General features: G+C 41.1%; 1 protein-coding gene across 1 annotated transcript in view; it reads left to right on the top strand.

Moving 5' to 3' along the window:
- The window catches only part of Limch1 (LIM and calponin homology domains 1), a 318,918-nt gene that overhangs the window by 290,619 nt on the left and 8,641 nt on the right, over positions 1 to 19,658 (top strand). The window contains 9 exon segments of the mRNA XM_019207620.2: positions 1,149 to 1,189; positions 5,011 to 5,091; positions 8,885 to 8,977; positions 9,863 to 9,964; positions 11,289 to 11,416; positions 12,786 to 12,907; positions 14,927 to 15,050; positions 17,272 to 17,349; positions 19,041 to 19,149. Coding sequence (XP_019063165.2) covers positions 1,149 to 1,189; positions 5,011 to 5,091; positions 8,885 to 8,977; positions 9,863 to 9,964; positions 11,289 to 11,416; positions 12,786 to 12,907; positions 14,927 to 15,050; positions 17,272 to 17,349; positions 19,041 to 19,149 — 878 coding nt within the window.

Consider the following 19,658-nt stretch of genomic DNA (forward strand, 5'->3'; position numbering starts at 1 on the left):
CCTTTTGCACTTTTCTAATATTCCCCAAAAGCAATGTAAACTGTGCACTTTGCTCTTAATAGTATGCTGAGATTGATTTGATAGTTGAACAGTATCACCATAAATATGAATCTGTAGAGTTGCACCTACTACCCAGAAAGATATATAGGTGCCTAAACTGTCCTTGTTCTGTTGACTTGTGTTTGTGTCCCTGGGTTTTGTGTGTGTATATTAGTGAAACATTTGGTACATTACATTCATTGACTCTCAATTCTTGTTTCACTTACACCCAAACCTTCTTGGATATGTGGGGGACATGGTTCTGTTCAGTTTTCACCCTGGTTTCATGGTTTTCTGTTTGTTCTGTTCTGCCATCTGATCTAGAGTCACCTGGCACAGCCAGCGTTCCGCTTAGAGTTCAGAACTCTTGGCGACGTTCCCAGTTTTTCTCCCAGTCAGGTAAACTACATACTGGGTAGCTGCATTTGTTTTGTGCAAAAATCCATGTTGGGGCAACCAATGATGTCTTACATTTGCCTTCATTTCTGATTTCAAGGGGAAAAATGCTTGTACTTGACATACAGTTTGCAAAGAGCTACCATAATTCTTTGATATCGGTACTGGTTGTACCAAATTGGAGGAAATTCATTGAATTTTATGTTGATTTTGAGAATCCAAAGGAACAATACTATTCATCTCTTTCTTTGTTGTTGTTCTCTTCTTTTTTAAGCAAAGATGAAAAGCTTTTTCTAAGAACTGGTAGTTCTCTTGTTAACTGTGTGGCTCTCTATCTTCTTCCTGGATGACACCTGGCCTCTCTGTGTGATACTTCCTTGTGTCAGACGGCGAGGGAACTGCTCGGTCAAGCAGAATGCGGGGGGCATTGAGAACCAGCACCCATAGGGATAGCTGTGGCTTCCTGTAGTGTAGTACCTGGTGCTAATGGTAGTCAATCATTTTACACTGGCCATAACTTCTTTTGGTGATGGGTACAACTTGCTTCAGGGGTCTGCTTTGTTATAATTGTCTAATGCTCTTGATTTACAAAAACAAAATAAAACAAAAAAGAATTGATTTGAAGCTGACATACCAACTACACTGCACTGAGAGAATCACAAAGAAAGACAAGAACTACTCATACTGATATTTTTTTCTTTTATTTTGTATAGTGGATTCTCCAAACAGTGAAAAGTCTCCTCTAACTACACCTGTAAGTAACTCATTTTAAGGAATAAGGCATTCGTTTAGTGTGATTTTAGTTTGTAATGTATTTGATTTTCTTAGAGCATATTCAATCAAAAATAAGATCCAACAGTGGATTTGAGAAAAATAATTTAAAGTAGTGCGTAATTCTTTTGAGCATAGATTATGATAAAGATGTAGATTATCATTATGTGGAGTCATCATCCCTGGGAACAAAATGATGTCAGGAAAGTAAAAGATGAAAGAAGCACTTAAAATGGATGTCATAGTAAGAATTAGTAGGCATTCAAAATCATTTTAATGTAAGAATAACACTTCAACATAGTGTGTTGCTGGCAGACAGGACCTGCCTGGACTTTTTCTAGGAGACCCGCAATGTGTTTGTCATGCCTCCTGTGGCAATCAGTATCTTGAACTATCTTGCTTGTACATATTGCTTTCTTTTTTTTTTAATTTAAATAAGAAACCTTCTGCTAAGAAAAATGTCAAGGCACACAACGCTGTGGAAATCCCATATGGCTGAATTATATCTGAATACTCTGCACTTGTGTTTCTATGCTGACGCTGCTGGGCCTTGTTCATCCTCTAAAATGCCCACTGGGTCTGGGGATGGCCTTCCTCTGTGACACAACCAGCTGCAGCACTGTCCTTGAGCCACCTGGGGGCAGCCATGTAATCACTGTTGTACCTTTGATTCCAGACTTGCTAGGCCTATGCCCTGAAGATACTGTGTAACCTCTCTGCTTTGGTCATTTTTGACTGTACAATGAGATAATAATAGATTTTTTTTCAGGGTTGTTGTGAGCCTTAGTTGTAATAATTATACAGAAGATACAGAATCCTCTAGCATAGTTCCTGATACAGAAACGAATCATCCCTCTCCAGGGGTTAATCCAAGAGGCCCACCAGAGACATTATCAGTTCTCATCTACAAGCAAATTGTCTCACTTTGGGAAGTCCTAAGTGCCTGTACAGATTGGAGAAGGGACCTATCACTTGTCACATAACCCTCAACCTCTCCAACTACAGTTCAGAACTAAGGACCATTTGTGGAAGTTCAGCTGTAAGGCACTGGTCATAGTGGCAGCCACTATGGTGGATGGGAACCGCAGAAGGATCTCAAAGTTGGCATTCATGGCACAGACCTAAAGAGTGTGATGTAACCCATCGATTCCATTTTAAATACATTTGGAACAAGAATGTCAAACTATTCATGTGCCCCCTGGATGGGGGAAGAGAGAAAGAGTACCCCCAAGACAGACATTATCATACCTGGTTTATGGAAAAGAGAGTGAGAAAAAAAACTTTAGTGACTTATATAAGTAAATTCTCTGAAAATACTGCATCCTCCCATGCAAATTTGATGTTTTTTCAACAGGAAATGACCGCTTATAGAATAGAAAGATAACAGAAACTTGAAAATAAGTAAAGTTTGAAGGGGAAGTAAGCATGAGATTGTGGTAACTTCAGCAGACTGTCTATTTCCAGTCAGACTTTGGAGTGGCCCCAGGGACTGAGAAGGCAGGATTGCCATCATCCTGCACAAAGTGATTCCACTGCTTACTTAACAAACACTGAGGACCTAAAATGCAAGCTTTTGGGATATGTAGAGGGGTAAGAGGCATCCCTGTGCCCTTGAGATATCCAGAGCAAGGGGAAGATACAGACCTGCAAAAGGTACAGCGAGGAACAATGTGGGCTGAGTGCTCTCCAGTCCAACTTCTAGCACCTTTTATCTATTCTTGAGGACAGTTATCACACAGTTCTCTGTTGGTCCTGTATATATGGTCACTTTGCCATCTTCTCATGGTCACCTGTACACCCCTCAGCCCATATTTAGCCAACAGTAACTAATCACCAAATCAACCAGTAATCACCAAAGGAAGGAGCTGTGAAGCACTGTTTTCCCCTCTTGTTTATGATGCTGATATTGCCCTCTTTATCTTCTGTGAAGATACCTGTTCTCCCCACAACCCACACACGCACACAAATAGTCTGTTTTTGTGCAGACCCCTCTGTCCTATGCTTCTCTCTCTTGTCTGCCTGTTCTTTACTTACCTTCTTCTTGAGATTCCCACAGTGTTAATCTGAGAATTAAATAGTTCCTAATTGTTTCTCTTATTTCCCATCTATTGGACTTTCCTCCCTATGACTTCATTCACATGAACAGCCCCTTGCCCACAAAGAAGGGCTATGTCTCTGTGAAGGGTTGTCAATATTTAAAACACCTTCAAGTCCTAGGAGAGTTCAGTGGTAGTGGAGTCAACCTCCAATACCATTAAAGTTAGGTAGACTTGCCCATCTGGGTTCTACCTTTGGGTGGCATTTTATGGTCATCCAAGCAATTCTGGGAAACTAGTTTATATACAATAAGTACTCTTCCCTCCTGTAAAATTGGCTTTAGTCTGTAGTATACCAGTATGCAGTGTGAATCTCAAGGGTGGCAGATAGGATGTGTGTTTCCTATCTTACTGTCCTGCTTTTCTTTACCACTGTGTGAACATTATGGCCAGCTCAACCATTTGTAGGAACCACACAAGAGTACAAAATGAAGCCCACATTTCATCTGGCTAAATGTGGATGTATTCAAGTGATAAATATTCATAAAGTTCTAAATCCAGCGTTGCCCATGGCTAGCTGCATGCTCTGCCTGGAGACACATTGTTGGGCAATCCTGCGCTGTGCACCTGTATGGTGGTGATCTTTTGAGGTCAGGGTAGGGTGGAGAGTAGGCTTTTCCCACTACAGCCACCTCTCAGTGTCTGTGTTGAATAGGATCCAAGACTTCCTCTGACACCAAAATCCTTGGATGCTCAAGTCCCTTATATAAAATGGAATAGTATTTGCATTTGACCCCTCATACACCTTCCTATCTACTATAAAACTTTCTTTCTTTCTTTCCTCCTTCCTTCCTTCCCTCCCTCCCTCCCTCCCTCATTCCTTTCCCTCTCCCCCCCCCACCTCTTCTCTCTTTGTGGTGGTGGACATCAAACCCAGGGACAATTATAATCTAGGCAAATGCCCTACCACTGAGTTACACCCCGATCCCTTTTGTGTACTGTCTTCTTGTTTATTCAGTTGGTTCCCAAACTTGAAAGAACCTTCTATTAATATTTTTTTAAGCCTTTGGGTTTGAGTTTTTGCCAGGCTTTTGGATAGTATAGTTGGGTACTGGTGAGTTAACCCAATTTAAGGAGAACTAGTATGGAAAAGCAATGGAATACAAAGAGTTACCTTCTTACAAAATATGTTTGTGCTGAAATAACTGCTCCCCTTGGTTTGGATCTAGGATCAATACACAGAATGAACATATTCTGTTCAGGTGTGTGAATGCAATTACGTTATTACTTCTAACAAAAATGAAGCAAAGCCTTCCCATATCTATGGCTAATTACTCCATATTTTTATTAGTTTTCAAAGAGCTCACAGAATCATGCCAGCATCTTGGGAGTAAACTGAAGAAGGAATAAGATTTTTTAAAATGTTCTGATTCTGGGCATAGTAAGTGGCTCACACCTGTATTCCCAGCAGTCTGGGGGACTGAGTCAGGAGGGTCACAAGTTCAAGCCCAGCCTGGCAACTTAGGGATTTAACAAGATCTTGTCTAAAAATAACTTCAAAAGAAGGGCTGGGGGAAGTGCAAAAGCCTCAGGTTCAATCCCCAGTGCTGGGGGAGAAGAGGCCTATTCCACCAATGAGGGCATTAAGATATGCGAAGGCTTTTGTGTGTCCATCTGGTGCTGTACTGGAGGCTAGGTATCTTGTCTTGCCTGCCCTGCCCTTGGGGATGCAGCTCAATTTTGATCATGGTTTTATTTTTCTCAGCAGTTTAAGTTCTGGGCATGGGATCCAGAAGAAGAGCGGCGGCGACAGGAAAAATGGCAGCAGGAGCAGGAACGTCTGCTTCAGGTAGGACTGGATTGGCTGCTCTTCTCCCACTTTCTTTTGGATGGTGCTCTCCTAGTTTCTGTTGCGTGAAATATATTTTTAGCACAGGAAACAGATGGAATCCATTTCTCAGAACTTGGTGAGTCTTATGAATTCATTTTGTGTACAGGCAACAGAGTATCCTGTATCTAATTCTTCCGGTCAGAAAACACAGTCATGAGCAAGAGGGAAAACTGTTCACATTGACACTTTGAAAAGCTCCCAGTATTAAGAATCAATTTACTCGTTTGTTAACTCTTTAATCGCCAATTTCCATCCCAAGCAAGAGTGACAATGAATGATCCAAAAGCCATTTAATAGCATGTAGGTGGGGATAAAATTTGGCCTCAGTTTGTTACATCTGGCAGGAGGTAGCTGAGGGGGGTTGGGGTCCCCTTTAATGATCCTCCAGCTCTCCTGGAGGATTTGCCCTCTGGTGAAGAATGAAGAAGTGGAGCTCTCACTGGAGAATGGGGGAGTCAAGACTGGTACCATGAGAAACAAAAGTTTATTTAAAGTGTGGCAAATGTAGAGAAAGCAGAAGAGAAGCTATCTTAACTGCAGAGATGCGGTACAAGATAAGGGGCATCCCAGCTGTTTTGTTGACTGGCAAGGGCCGGGCCAATCAGGGTCTTGGCCTTTGTTTCTGGGAAGGGGATGGATCAGTTACACAGTAAATGTGAGTAACATTTTCATAAGGGTCCAGTGGGATATGTTTTCTCAAGTACATGGTTACCCAGATAAGCATGTGATGATGTTACAATTATCAGCCACGGAAACAATCGTCAGTCACATGTGAGCATGTGATGGTTTTATAATGTTAGTCATCTGGGCTTTGTCCTGGCTTCTGGTTTATGTTTCTCTAAATTCCTCTCCATCCCCCTCTGACTCCATCATGCTACTTCTGGAGGGGTGCAGGGCAATGATTTCTCTGGCTGGTTAGGGGTGACATGAGGGCAGGTGATGGTGCTCAGGGAGGGACGATTGAGGTGGCTGGGGTGGATGGAGGCCTTTAGCTCCACAGTGGATTCCGTAGGACCATCTGCACTTTGATAGCATTGCTGCAGTATAGACAGGAGTGCAAGACTGCGTGCTGTCTGCATGTTATTTGTTACGACCCAAAGACCATGTCTCCTCTACTTAAAGGGCCTGGTCTTGTATATAACCCTGTCTAAGGGTCTCAGCTGCCCCTACAAATTCAGTTCCTTAAGTAGAAACATTTGCTCTGTCTTTGAATGAAAGCTGTTAATTATCAACTCTGGAAAAATTCTGGGAGCAAATTTGTCATGCTCCCTATTTGTTCCATGGATTAACAGGGCTTCCAAAAGCAACTAGTAAACTTAGAAACTAAACTATATTGAGTAGTTGGGATGTGCCAGGAACTTCATTTGGTGCTTGATGTATTTAATCTGCGCACAAATCTTCAAAGCATGTCTTTTTCAGCCCATTTGCAATTAAAGGAACTAAGGCTCGAGGAAATTAAATTAATTGCCAAAGTTTTGCACCTGACAGGTATTGAGCTTGGATTTAGATCCAAGTCTGCATGACTGAAAAAACCCGGTCTCTTTTCGCTCTATTCTCAGTAATTACTAAAGTTACAAAAAAAAATCATAAAGGAGAAGAATGTTAGATCTCAATAAGTTGATTACTTTCTGCTACCATGTAGAAAATGATACTTAATGCAAGTTTATTTTACTTACTTTTTCTTTCTCTTTTTTGGGGTGTGGGGGTTCTGATCCTTTTGGCCTAATTCCCAAAAGTTGGGGGTGATTTAGATAATTAATCTTTTTTTTTTTTTTTTGTAGCAGGGATGGAACTCAGGTCATTGTGCATGTGAGGCAGGTGGAAGAACCACTAAATCCCTGGCCCATAGTTGATCAGTTTTAACATGGCTTTAGCTCTTGAGGGTTAGGTCTTCAACACCAAAACGTTAGTGGGAACCTGATTTATCAAGTCCAGAGGCATCAGGACTTTTAGACCAGTCCTGGCCATCTGCTATTATTTTGAATATCAAGTGCATATTTCTCTGCTAAATGGTCAACAGTCAGGAATCACAAATTCCATGGAGTAGCAGAGTGCACATCTCATCATGGTGCTGTGGTGCTCTGAAGGGTGGGCAGGCTTGTACTGAGGCACCAGGCATGCATTGCTCCTGTCCCACTGAAAGGTTACCTGGTACAGTACTGCGGGTTGTTCATAAAGGAGTGTGTGTGTGTGTGTGTGTGTGTGTGTGTGTGTGTGTGTACCAGTGTCACAGACAGCCTGCATCTTTCAGTCCCTGAACTCTCAGATCATTGTCCTGGTGAGGGAGACAGGAAAAGTAAGGGGACTTCCTGGAACCGATAAGCCTGATTAGCTTTACTTGTTTTTTAGATTTTTCTGTAGTCTGGTGGATCTATTTCCTCTATCCCGAAAAGCCCCTGAAGTCCATCTCCAAAACTTTACAATATTCAGTGTTGACAATAAGTTTTCACCTGGTATCAAAGAGCCTCTGCCATTGGTTGAGCAGCAGGGCTTGTGCTAGAACGTTAATTCCGGTGAAGCCCTTTTGCTGCTAGGATAATGTCAGAACGGTGTCCGAGGGGGAAACCCCAGTGCCTGCCTATACAACATGCACAGACCTCTTTTAGCCTCCAGGAGAGGACTTACAATGACCACCCTAAAATAATGGAGGGTGTTCAGGGACCCCTCTGTCATGGTCATGTCAGGAGGCCATTCCCGGGACACCAGGGGTCAGTTCTCATTTCAAGCATTTGTTTTAATCTCCACTCATTCATTTCCTCTAGTCAGCTGTGGAACTCCATTCACATTTATCAGGGACCTTCCTTATTCGGGGTATTTTATTTTCCCCCCAAAAAGTGGTGACTCCTGCTGTACTTTCTGAACATGAGAATGGAGTTCCAATGCAGAAGCATTGTAGAGGGTGTTTGAAAACTGCTCTTAAACATGAGGAAGGAGATGGGTGGAGGGGAGAGAAAAGGGAGTAATGGGGATGAAAATAATTTTTTTAAATGCATCTGCCAATATACCATCATGAATCTCATTATTCTATATACTAACATGCAGTGATTTTTTAAAAAGCTACTATAATTCAAAATTTGCTGTAAGTTGGAAAGGCTTTGTTTTGGTACAGTGGTGAAAAGCAAAGACTAATTCAGCTACTCTGCTGTCATCTTGTCACCTTGGATCTTGCTGTACTGTCTGTACTATAAACCTACAAGGTTTTTAAATCTTTTATTAAACTCTCCTTGGCAGCAATGTATTTCTTTGCTTTTCTTGGGGGAAGTTGGTGTTAGGGGAGCTGGGGATGGAATCCATGGCCTTACACATGCTAGCCAAGAGCTTTACCACTGAACTACACCCCTAGACCAGCAATACATCTCTATTAGTAGAATGGCAAAAACTCACCTCTGAAAGGGTCCAGTTGAACCAATCTATAGATTTAGCCTATGTAGAATAGAATTTAAGTTAAGGAATACTGTTGAATTTTTTCATCTTTCTCTTTCCACAAGCAAATTTCTATTTCTTAACCTAAAGAGTGATTCTACAAAATGCAACAGCAGAGAATATTACTGTCTATTGGATTTTTACATTCCTAAAATGTTTGAGTGCCACACAACAATATTCCCTTTCATGGCATAAGTTAATTAGACTTAGAATGTTGCCACAGGAAGAAATTTTGCCACATGTTGGACATGGTGGGTCAGAGCAGGGAAAAGTCTCAGTGAAGTATGCAGAGATCACTTTCAAACAATCTGTGGACACTCTGTGACAGGAGCGGTACCAGAAGGAGCAGGACAAGCTAAAAGAAGAGTGGGAAAAGGCCCAGAAGGAGGTGGAGGAAGAAGAACGCAGATACTATGAGGAGGTAGGAAGCTCTCGGGGACTTTGTCCTTGTCAGCCCAGTTCCTCAAATCTGTCACTGACTTTTGTATCTGTGCAGTGTGCGTGTGTGTGTGTGTGTGTGTGGCTTCTTCTGTCATTGCTCACAGCAGGGCTTCCATGTCCAACCTCTTGGAAAGAATTACATCCCGTTGGCTGTAAAAAAAACCACAATTCCCCCAAAATATGGGTGATATCACGAGTGTGTTGAAGCACAGTCAAGGAGACGATAGGATTATGTCTTTCTTCCAGGTACAGCCTGGTTCTTGATCTTAGAGATGACATGAAAGAATCAGTTCATCTATGTATTTTTAGGCTTGTGTATAGCAAGCCTATTTGGTAGTAATGAATTAACTTTGTACAATAATTTTGGTATTTTGGCTAAACGAGTATAATCTTACTACTACATTCACTAGATAGTACCAAAGAGATGTGGAGAGGAGAATTTTATTTCATTTTATTTTTTAATTAACAAACCAGACCATGCTACAGAATTTGAAAGTGGGTGCATTTTGTTTATGTTATCTAAAATTTGTTTATGATTAGTATTGTTGTGAATTTTATCTTCACTAATAATTTTTGTAAATCGTCAATCCCTAATAGCATTTCTTAAATGAGCTTTCTGAGTCATACAAATGAATCCAGTCTTTAGTTTTCTACAGTCAGTGTTTATTTCTAAATTATTGCCCATAGAGAGTATTGGGCGATTTGCATGCTTTAAAAGTAGATGTTTTCAAATGCTTGCTTCTTCACACATATTCTGATTTTTTTTCAAGTTCCTTAATGTAATTTTCCTCTTTTTTCTTAGTGTAATTTCTCCCTTGACAAATATGATTATTCCCCTTTTATTGACTTGTGTCCTTCCCCTTAGGAGCGTAAGATAATTGAAGACACTGTGGTTCCGTTTACTATTTCTTCAAGTTCTGCAGACCAGCTGTCTACGTCCTCTATCACTGAAGGCAGCGGAACCATGGTGAGACCATCAATTAAAAGCAATTTGTGAAAGAAATAAACCTAAATGGAAGTATAAAACCACAGTTCCAAATTTCCCTACCAAACACAATAGTTGGAAACCAGGCCTGGCTGTTTCCCCCAGAACCACATCGGTGCGGCGCGACCATTGCACGCTCTCTGTTGTCAGTGCTTCAGAGAAGCAGTAAAGTCATCGCAGCAAGCAGGCTGGCAGGCTCTAGGTAGTGAACATCCTGCTCACTGCCTGGCTCCTCTATTGCTCCTTCCTTCCACAGACATTCATTTCTCTCCACCAAGCTAGGCCTGTTCTTGCACCGCTCGGCAGAGCAGAGATATCTGCCTTATGTTCTCCACCAATTCCAGGAAGGTTGCTTCTAACCCCAAAAGTTCCACAAGAAACCTGCATTTGTCTTTGAGGACTGAAGAAAGCCAGAAAGGCTGCTGTACCTCCACGTCCCCCAAGTAAGGTCACAGAGGCACTGAAAGGAAGTCATACCAAAATCTGCTTAGTCCACAGTCTACACACAATAAAATAACCCATGGATACCAGGCAAACGTTTGTGTTGAAATGAGCAGTCCTGTGACTTGGTTGTATGTTGACAACAGGATTTTCTAACCAGTTCCCTTTATGGTATGACTTTAGAGACACAAAGAGTCCAGATTATACATTTATGCCAAATAATTGGAAATCAATTAGGATACATCAATTTGGGTAACTGTTCTTTACACTGTAGACCATGATTGAAAATGCTTCAAATATTTAATGACCAGAGATAAATGTGGTTCAGTACATTTAAAAATTATAGGGCCCGGGCTGGGGATTTAGCTCAGTGGTTCTTCCACCTGCCTCACAAGTGCAAGGACCTGAGTTCAATCCCCAGTACCCGCCCCCAAAGTGTAGGACCCAGGGATTTATCTCAGTGCTTCCGCCTCCTGCCTCATAAGCACAAGGTCCCTAGTTCAATCCCTGGTATTAAAAAAAAAGTTATATTTAAGACATGAATGGTGGCATATGCCTGTAAAACAAGCACTCCGGGAGGCTAAGGCAAGAGGATTGCAAGTTCAAGTCCAAGTAGGCAAATTAGTAACTTAGCAAGAGCCTGTCTCAAAATAAAAACTAAGGGCTGGGGATTTAGCTCAGAGGTTCTGCTGCCTGCCTCGCAAGCACAAGGACCCGAGTTCAATTCCTGGTTCCAAAAAATAAAAATAAAAGAAGAGCTGAGGGTATAGTTCAGTGTGAATGCCATGGGTTCAATCCTCAGTACCAGGAAAAAAAAAATATATATATATACATATGAATATAATTATCCTTGTTTTCTCCTTAGAATAAAACAGATTTGGAAAACTGTCATGATGAAGAAAGAGAGAGGAAACACAAGGAACCACTCCAAAGGAATGATAATGACATATTGCATAAAACAAAGGAAAGTGATCTGCTGGAGGAGAAGGGCAGGTATGAGCCCGTACCAGGCTGTCCATGAAAATTCACAAAGCCAAGTTCTGCCCGTTCGTCATTGCTAATGCAAATCGTAGTCAGCTTTGAAATGATCATTCCAGTAATACATTACATATTGCTTGAACATATTGTAATAGCTCTGAAGTCAGTGTCCTTATGCTCTTGAATATAAATAGCCTTTATTTTTAAATAGGCAAAATGTTTTTATTTTTAATAAGGAGAAACAGTATAGATCATCAGAGAACCCTGTTGTCAATTCAAAGAATTGTCAGTCAGCTCACTGAAGTGGTGATGGTGTTTGAAGCAGTAATGGTTGAAACAAGACCCTGGAGTCTCATCTACTGTGGTTCCACTGTGGACCTGATGATGGCTGTTACTATCCCCTGTGCTGTGAGAAGCCATGTTTACCCTGGGTGATGATATAAAGGGCAGCTGACTAGTTAGTTGTTTGTGGTACCTCTTGCCAAAACTCCAGGATGTTCCATGAGCGGGAGATCAGAAAAAGAAGCCAGAAACCCCTGGAACACTCAGAGTAGCTCACACTGGAACAGACTCTGGGGGAGCAATGGCTATGATGGGCTTCTTGATGCCACCCGTGTCTGACCTGGAAGGAACCCACAGAATGCCCAGGTGGCATTCCTCAGTGTTCCTTTTGAGATAGATGTTTGCCTCTGGGGTCTGAGAAGTCTCTGGGCTTGTTAGGTAGAAGGCTGTATGTAGGTTAAGCTTTAGGAGCTAAGGACCCATGTCCAGAGGCACACTGTCTTTAGATAAGCACATCTGTTCTCAGTTATTGACAGAGACTTTCTAGATTGTTTTAAAACAAAACTCCCAGTCAGGAAGATTTGAATGATGCCAAGAAGTATTTTATATGCATTTTTGTATAGGCATTCTTTATATAGTTCTTTATATAGGCATTTTGTAAGAATTGTTGTTCATTCTCCCAAATGTCCTCTGTGTCACCAGAAACTTTCTTTGTATCTCCTCCATCTCTCCACACAGAAGCTGCAGTGGATTACCACAGGCTGCAGAGGTCCCACGTGGCACAGATGATTTCTACAAAAATCTCTCTTGTGAAAATGTGGGAGTTTCCAGTTAGCTCCTGCATCCCTTGAAATGGTAGAATGAATAGCTTTGTGGACAGGCAGAACATTGCAAATGACAATTTCTTTACAATATTTTAAATATTAAATAATATTTAATAAAACATTAAATAAGAATAGTTTGAAATGAAAAGAATAAGGAAACAAACCTATTTCTCTTTTCAGATTGTAACTGGTACTTCCATACCCTAAGTGATAGGACCAATAAGTTTAATCCAGCTGCTTTTATCTCTGTTCTGAAATATGTTTCTTTATTTTAACAGCCTGTCGCAAGGGCCATGGGCTTCTTCTGAGAATTTGGCATCAAAAGGAATCCATCAGGACCATCAGCTGGATACAGAGGTTGGGGCCCTATCCTGCGGGACAAACCCACAGCTAGCTCAGGGTAAGAAAGGAGACTAAACTCAGTATTTAAATTGTTGTAATACCTCTGTATTGTCCAGGCAGATATGACCTCTGCTAGCTATAAACTTCTCTTTAAGGGTCCCAGACCTCAATATATAAGGAATGAACTCCTATCATCAAGACCTGAAGCTTGTATGGTATCATTGAGGACCCACTGAGGCCTGAACAGGATGTATACTTGTATATATATTGACAAAATGCCTTCAACTTTGATAAGAAATACATTTTGAGACTTCCCCAGTTTTCCTTATTTCTCCACTGGAATTAATCCCCCAATAAAACGCTTACAAAGCTTTAGAATCTGCATGGCCAGGCTGAGAAAGTCCTAACAGCTTCCCTTCCTGTGCCATCTTATTCGCACCTGTGCCCCATATGTCAGGCTCCCCACAATGAAATTCAAAGGTTTTCCTAAAATAAAGAAAGAATAGAAGGGAAAAGTTGAAAACAAAAAAGCTTTTGTAAACAAGGAGGGAACCAGGTTTGAAGGGAAGAGCAAGGAATGCGGAAAAAAGAAGAAATCAAGATATATCAGGTATAAGTGCAAGATCCCTATGATGAATGTGATCATGTACATCAAAAAAGCACCAATAAAATTAATTGAAAAAAAGATCATCTTCTGCATGCCACCGAGGCTTCCTGTGTCAGATCTATGAATGCCTTCAGGCTTCTGCATTTGACCCCCTTTGATTTTAAACTTCAGGTTGGTGTGGCTTTGCACCTTATTTGTTTAAATTTCTTTATTATTATTTTTAACCACTAAAAAAAGCTTCAAGGATATTTGCTGCTGGCAGGTACTTCTTGACTTAGTCTAAAGGTAGAAGGATTAAAGAAGGGTGAGTTAAGAAACTAGAGATGACCATAATAAATGTGTTTAGAGCAAAGGCAAATTTGGCTAAGTATTCAGAGAGGATTGTGTTAGGTACTTTTCTCCCACTGCTAAGACAAAGTACCTGTCATCAAAAGTTAAAGCAGAGGGCTGGGGATTTAGCTCAGTGGTTTGGTGGCCTGCCTCGCAAGCGCAAGGACCCGAGTGTGATCCTTGGTACCACAAAAAGAAAAAAAAGTTAAAGCAGAAAGGGTTTATTTAGCTCACAGTTTGTAGAGGTTTCAGTCCATAATTGCCTGGCTCTAAGGCAGGGATAGGAAACAGGCATGGCTGAGGAGAAACAACACGGCACATACAAGTTAGCAAAAGTAACAACAGTGTCTTTCTGCCCCTTGTATCTTGTTCAGACTGTTCAGGGTGGGTAGCACTGCACCCTTAATCCTAGTGCCCTCGGGCCTCATTCCAGCATGAATCAATTACACACTCTAGACTCAGCTACCTAGAAGAAGTATGAGGTTTTGGGGGGACAGGGACATCTAAACACAAGTCATAACAGGGATTAGTGGCAATGTGTCTTTTACTGTAAGAAATTTTAAAAAATTTAAACCTTCAAAAATATTTAGCTAAGCAAAAAACACTTCCAATATTGGAATTCATAAATTTGGCCTTGTATTTTAAGCACATTTTAAATTCATATATTTATATAGGTTGATTGTGCATAAGCACAGTCTTATATATGGCCCCATCTAGAGATGTTCTATACATCATATATCTCTGTAGAGATGCCCCTTGGTTTAAACCATATCATGGTATAACCTGTGGGTCAGAAAAAATAATGGGTATTTATTAAGTTGTAGAAATTATGTCCCGTGTTATAATTGCATCAACTCAAATTTGCTTTCTTCTAATGTACAAGAGATCAGTACTTTGAGTATTGTTATTATTACATCAGAAATCACTGAGGCAAAAGAGCCTGGTTCCGGATCCCCATTGCTTCCAGTGCTAGTGGACAGTGCAGGAAATTCACTGGCCACTCCAGCCAGCCAGTGCCCACAGCCTCCATGGAGTTGATGTGAGACCTCAGTGGGCATCAGCACTTTAAAGAAAGGGGACTTGCGAAATAGAACGGTGATTTTACCGAGTACAAAGTTTGTGTTCTTTACTTGGCCTCAGATCCATCCCAGAATCAGCAGGTATCAAACCCAACAACATGCATGTCAGAAGATGTGAAGCCAAAAACCCTCCTGCTGGATAAAAGCATTAACCACCAGATTGAGTCTCCAAGTGAAAGGCAGAAGTAAGTAAACGGTAATATGGATGTGGGTTGTTTTTTTTTTTTTTTTAATACACTGACTCTAGAAGGGGAAGAATTGAAAAAAAGTGATGGCAAGATGTCAGCTGCATTTTTGTGCTTTTTCTCGATTTGATTCTATTTTTGCCTTTTCTTGATTTGATTCTATTGACACAGTAACATTTATAGATGTATAAGACAGTCTTCTTGGTGAGTAAATAATCACTTGAATTTATCAATTTATGAGAGAAAATGCCATATTCTTAACCCACAAGTCTAAATATTTGGACAAATTTGTAAGTCTATTTTATAGTAAGTTACTTGAGTTAAACTGTCTCAGAGCCTATGAACAAATATTCTTTCAAGGAAAACATTGTTATTTTCCTATTATTATGCTCTCTCATTAAGGTAGCTACCCTAGGCTACATTTTAATTTTGTGAGAACTATTTTTTACATTAATAACAGTTCCTATCATTTTTGTGTGTTTCAGTATAATAGGCACTATATTGAAGAGTTTATAAATATTTCTTTTTTTCTTATGCTAACTCACTGAAGCCTTCCAATGAGGAATTTATGAAGTTGTTGTTCCCATAAGGAAGTTAAGCCTCAGGGAAGTTAAACAACTTACCCAAACTATTTGACCGGTTAAGTAGTAGAAGAATTCAGAAGGAAACCCACTTTTACAGCAAAATCCGATATAAGCCAGAGGTTCCTCGTAATCATACTTGCAGAAGTGCAACATTTACTATACTTTATCCAGTTACTCTACCTAGAGCCAGACCATCCGGATTCAAGTTTGCCTACATAGCAGCTTGGCCAAGTTACTTAATTTTTCTCTGCCTTAGTTTCCTTATTTATGAAATGGGAATGATGATAATATCTTCCTCACAAAGTTTTAACGCCTGACAATAATAAATATTGCATGGTGCTATATAGATGATGATGATAACTGTGTTATAAGAGAAAAAGGTTCATCTTTGGCCCCACTTTTCTTGTTAGGTTTTCCTTTTCCTCAATACAATGTTTGGACCATTTTCCCCCTTCCTCTCTATCCAGTTTCATTTCTAAATAGACACCAGAGTCAACAGGAGCTCAATCACATGGGTGCCATTGTTGTTGTTGCTTGTGTAGTGACTTTTAGCTGTTTTTCAAGGCATGACACTTGCACTGGAGCATATTGGTTGAAAACCTGATGTTCTGGAAAAGCAATCCTCTGCCTGAGGGGGGAGGTTGGGGTGCCGAGGGGTTTAGGGAGGTAACTGAGAGGGTGGATAGACTCAAGCTTTGTTCTCTTCTTGCTGGTATTTTTCTTTTCTTTTGCTCTTTTCCTTGTTCTTTTCTGTGTTCTACCCCTCTCTTTACAAATGAAATTAACTTTTAAAACCCAGAGCCTGGAAGTGACAGCCAAATGCCACGCAATTACATGCAGCCCACAGTATGTGCACCTCCCTTCGTGTTCACCACTGGCAGCACATGGCATGTATAGTGGTTGCTAAATATTTTGGGTTTTTTGTGGGTTTTTTTTTGTTGTTGTTTGTTTGTTTGTTTGTTTGAGACAGGGTCCCACTATGTAGTTGAGACTGACCTGGAACTCACTATGTAGCCCAGGCTGGTCTCGAACTCACAGCGATCCTCCGGCCTCAGCCTCCCCAGTGCTGAGATGACAGGCATGCGCCACCGTGCCTGGCTGGTTGCTAAATATTTTAAATATCACCCTTTAGCACATGTACCCAAAGTGGAAACCACCCTGCTGAAAATGCCTCCTGTCACATCTGCCCTGTGTTCCTGGGCTCACTTTAAGAGCTGGCCCCTCGATATTCACTCGTTTCTCCCTCTATCCACAATATTTATAGCCATCTCATCAATGTAAAACCAACCAGTCTGGTGGATAACTTTTAAAAGAACCTCAGTTTTAACTAAAGAAGAATTAAACTGAAAAGAAAGATTAGAAAATTATTCTGGTTTTTCTGTTTAGCCGTGGCAGCATGCCAGCCTGGTTCTGGTTTTATGTAGCCAATGCAAGTATAATCCTTACTAGACAGAATTACTATTGTATTTATTTTCAAAAAAAAAAAAAGTTAGCACTAGAAGTCTCTGTGCTCTCTTATTTGCTTGTCAAGGAAATGTTTTTATTTTGGTTTGTTTTTTTTAATTTAAAAATGTCTTTTTGAAATTTTGGGCTTCTGTTGTCTTGTCATAATTTTTGGCTCCTTTACCATGTTACAGGAAAGGCCCTCGAGAGAACTTCCAGGCTGGGCCCTTGTCCCCCTGTCCTCCCTCTCCTCCTGGCCAGTCACCAAACAGGTACAAGAGGTCAGCGAGCCTTCCCAAGGCTGCTTTGTGTGGACTCGAGCTCGCCAGGCATCACTATGGCTGAACTGGTGCTTGCCAAGTGATTTGGGGGGATTTGCTGTCCGCATCTCTTCCCGCACACACAGAAGCAGCAGGAAGGAAAACATCCTCCATCTGCCTGTAGATTCATCTGCTTGTGATAGAAAAAGTCAAGTGTGTGACGTTGGCGTGCTGTGACCATAAGACTTTAATTACATTGTGTGGAACCTGCAATCTAATAATAAAATCCACCAGACAGCTGCTGGCTCCTCCAGTGGCGGCCCCTTTCCCTCTGTGGCAGCTCAGCCTTCTAGGCAAGGCCCGCTGATGATGGCTCTTCCAGAGAACCAGGCAGAGGCTGGGAAGCCAAACGTCACCTTCTCTTTTGCCTATTCTGGCTCTTAATGCTTGCTTCTGGATATTAATTGGGCCCAGTGATATTCTTAAAAGCTGTCTGAATCTCCAGTCACTGGAGAGACAAATTTCTAAGTACTCAGAGGTTTTATCTACTAGGTAAGAGGGAAATCCTAATAAATGGGTTTTGATTCAGACAAATCTTCCTCTTTTCTATAGTATTCCTTTCTATTTCCTCTGTCCCTCCGTAGCCTTGGCTTTCAAATGACATTGCAGATTTTTTAATTCTTGTGTAAGTCCCAAGGCTTTTCAGCTCATAAGCGTCACTGCAGTATGATCTTAGCCGTAGGAAGGCTGCCCTGAGGACCGCCATCCACTTTCAGATGGGTTGTTGACTGTGTCCTCTTCCCTAGCGTTGGTCTGCTGGGTTTGTTCTCATTATTTTATTGGCGGGCCCTGCACTGGGGACTGCAAAAGTACGAAGAGGAAGTAGAGGCAACTCTGCCCTCCAGGGGTTGGCAATTTAGAGAGATGGCAAGTGCCTAAATTATAGGTTCAGTGTTTGCATTGGAGGAAGTGGTAGAGATCACTAGTCCACCCTTCTCCCAGGTGGAAGGGAAACCCCAAGTGAGTTCTTCACAGCAGATCACAGAACTTGGTAACAGTGCCCATATCCTATATCTCAGGGCCCTTTGCCTTACTCCTGTTCTGTTATGTCACAGTTGACTCTTATCTTTTTAACCAATTTTTTTCCATTATAAGTAAAAAGAAATGCCCTAGAAGGGGAGTGAACCATTTACTGAAAATGTCAAAGCACCATTGGAACCTGAGTGAAGCTAAACTTCATTGTCTTTTAGGATTTATGAAAACACAGGGTAAACACATTTTATCATCCCAAGGTAGCCAAACAGAATACCACATGACTTGTTGGAACAAAAATCTTACATGCACACGCACACACACACACACACACACACACAAACACACACATACACACTTCTACTAGAATAAGTACCATGATGGAAGCCTGTTGTATTCAATCTAGCATTTGTTATCCAGCATTTGTTATCCAAACTCATACGTACCGCGATGGAAGCCTGTTGTATTCAATCTAGCATTTGTTATCCAGCATTTGTTATCCAAACTCATACTTCCTTTCTTACTCGTTGTCAGTTCAGCAATTCTCATTTCATCCGTGAGATAAGCATTGTAAGAATCCACGTCTCTGTGTTTGCATGTTGTTGCCTATGGGCGCTTGGGGCCGGTCCCTGTAACTGAAATGTGTGTTATTACTGTGTCTGTCACCCCAGGTCCATAAGTGGGAAGAAGCTGTGCTCTTCCTGTGGGCTTCCCCTGGGTAAAGGAGCTGCGATGATCATCGAGACCCTCAGTCTCTGTTTTCACATCCAGTGCTTCAGGGTATGGACATCTCACTCTTCTAAGTGAAATTTCATGGGTTTTGGTGTTTGGGGAACTTGGGTGGCAGTTTCTGCCTCAAATCTTCTACGGCTGCGTGGATTTGTTTCTAATTTAATATATTTCCTGTTTCTTAAACCCTTCTGGTTTCGTGTCAGAGTTTGTGTCTTTGACCTAAGTAAATGGGTATATCTGGTTACAAAACTGTACTTCTCAGAATGAGTGTCTTTGTAATCTCAGTTTGAGTATCACTCCTGGAAGCTATCTTGCCTACCTCGACTAAGTCAGTTGCCTTTGTTATAAAATGTTCATGGTCATTATCCCTCATCATTGTATTATTTCATTATTCTCTTCTCTAATAAATTATAAACTCCATAAGGGCAGGAACAATGTCTGCCTTGCTCTATTTCCTCTGTATCTAGCCAGGTAGGCATCAATAAATATTTGTAGATGAAGGAATTAATGAATAAACTGCAACCAAATCTCCTACTAGTAAATAGATGAGCTAACCA

This window comes from Fukomys damarensis, unplaced genomic scaffold (genome assembly GCF_012274545.1).
Source record: "Fukomys damarensis isolate Sample0158 unplaced genomic scaffold, DMR_v1.0_HiC HiC_scaffold_35, whole genome shotgun sequence".
NCBI classification, from domain to species: Eukaryota; Metazoa; Chordata; class Mammalia; order Rodentia; family Bathyergidae; genus Fukomys; species Fukomys damarensis.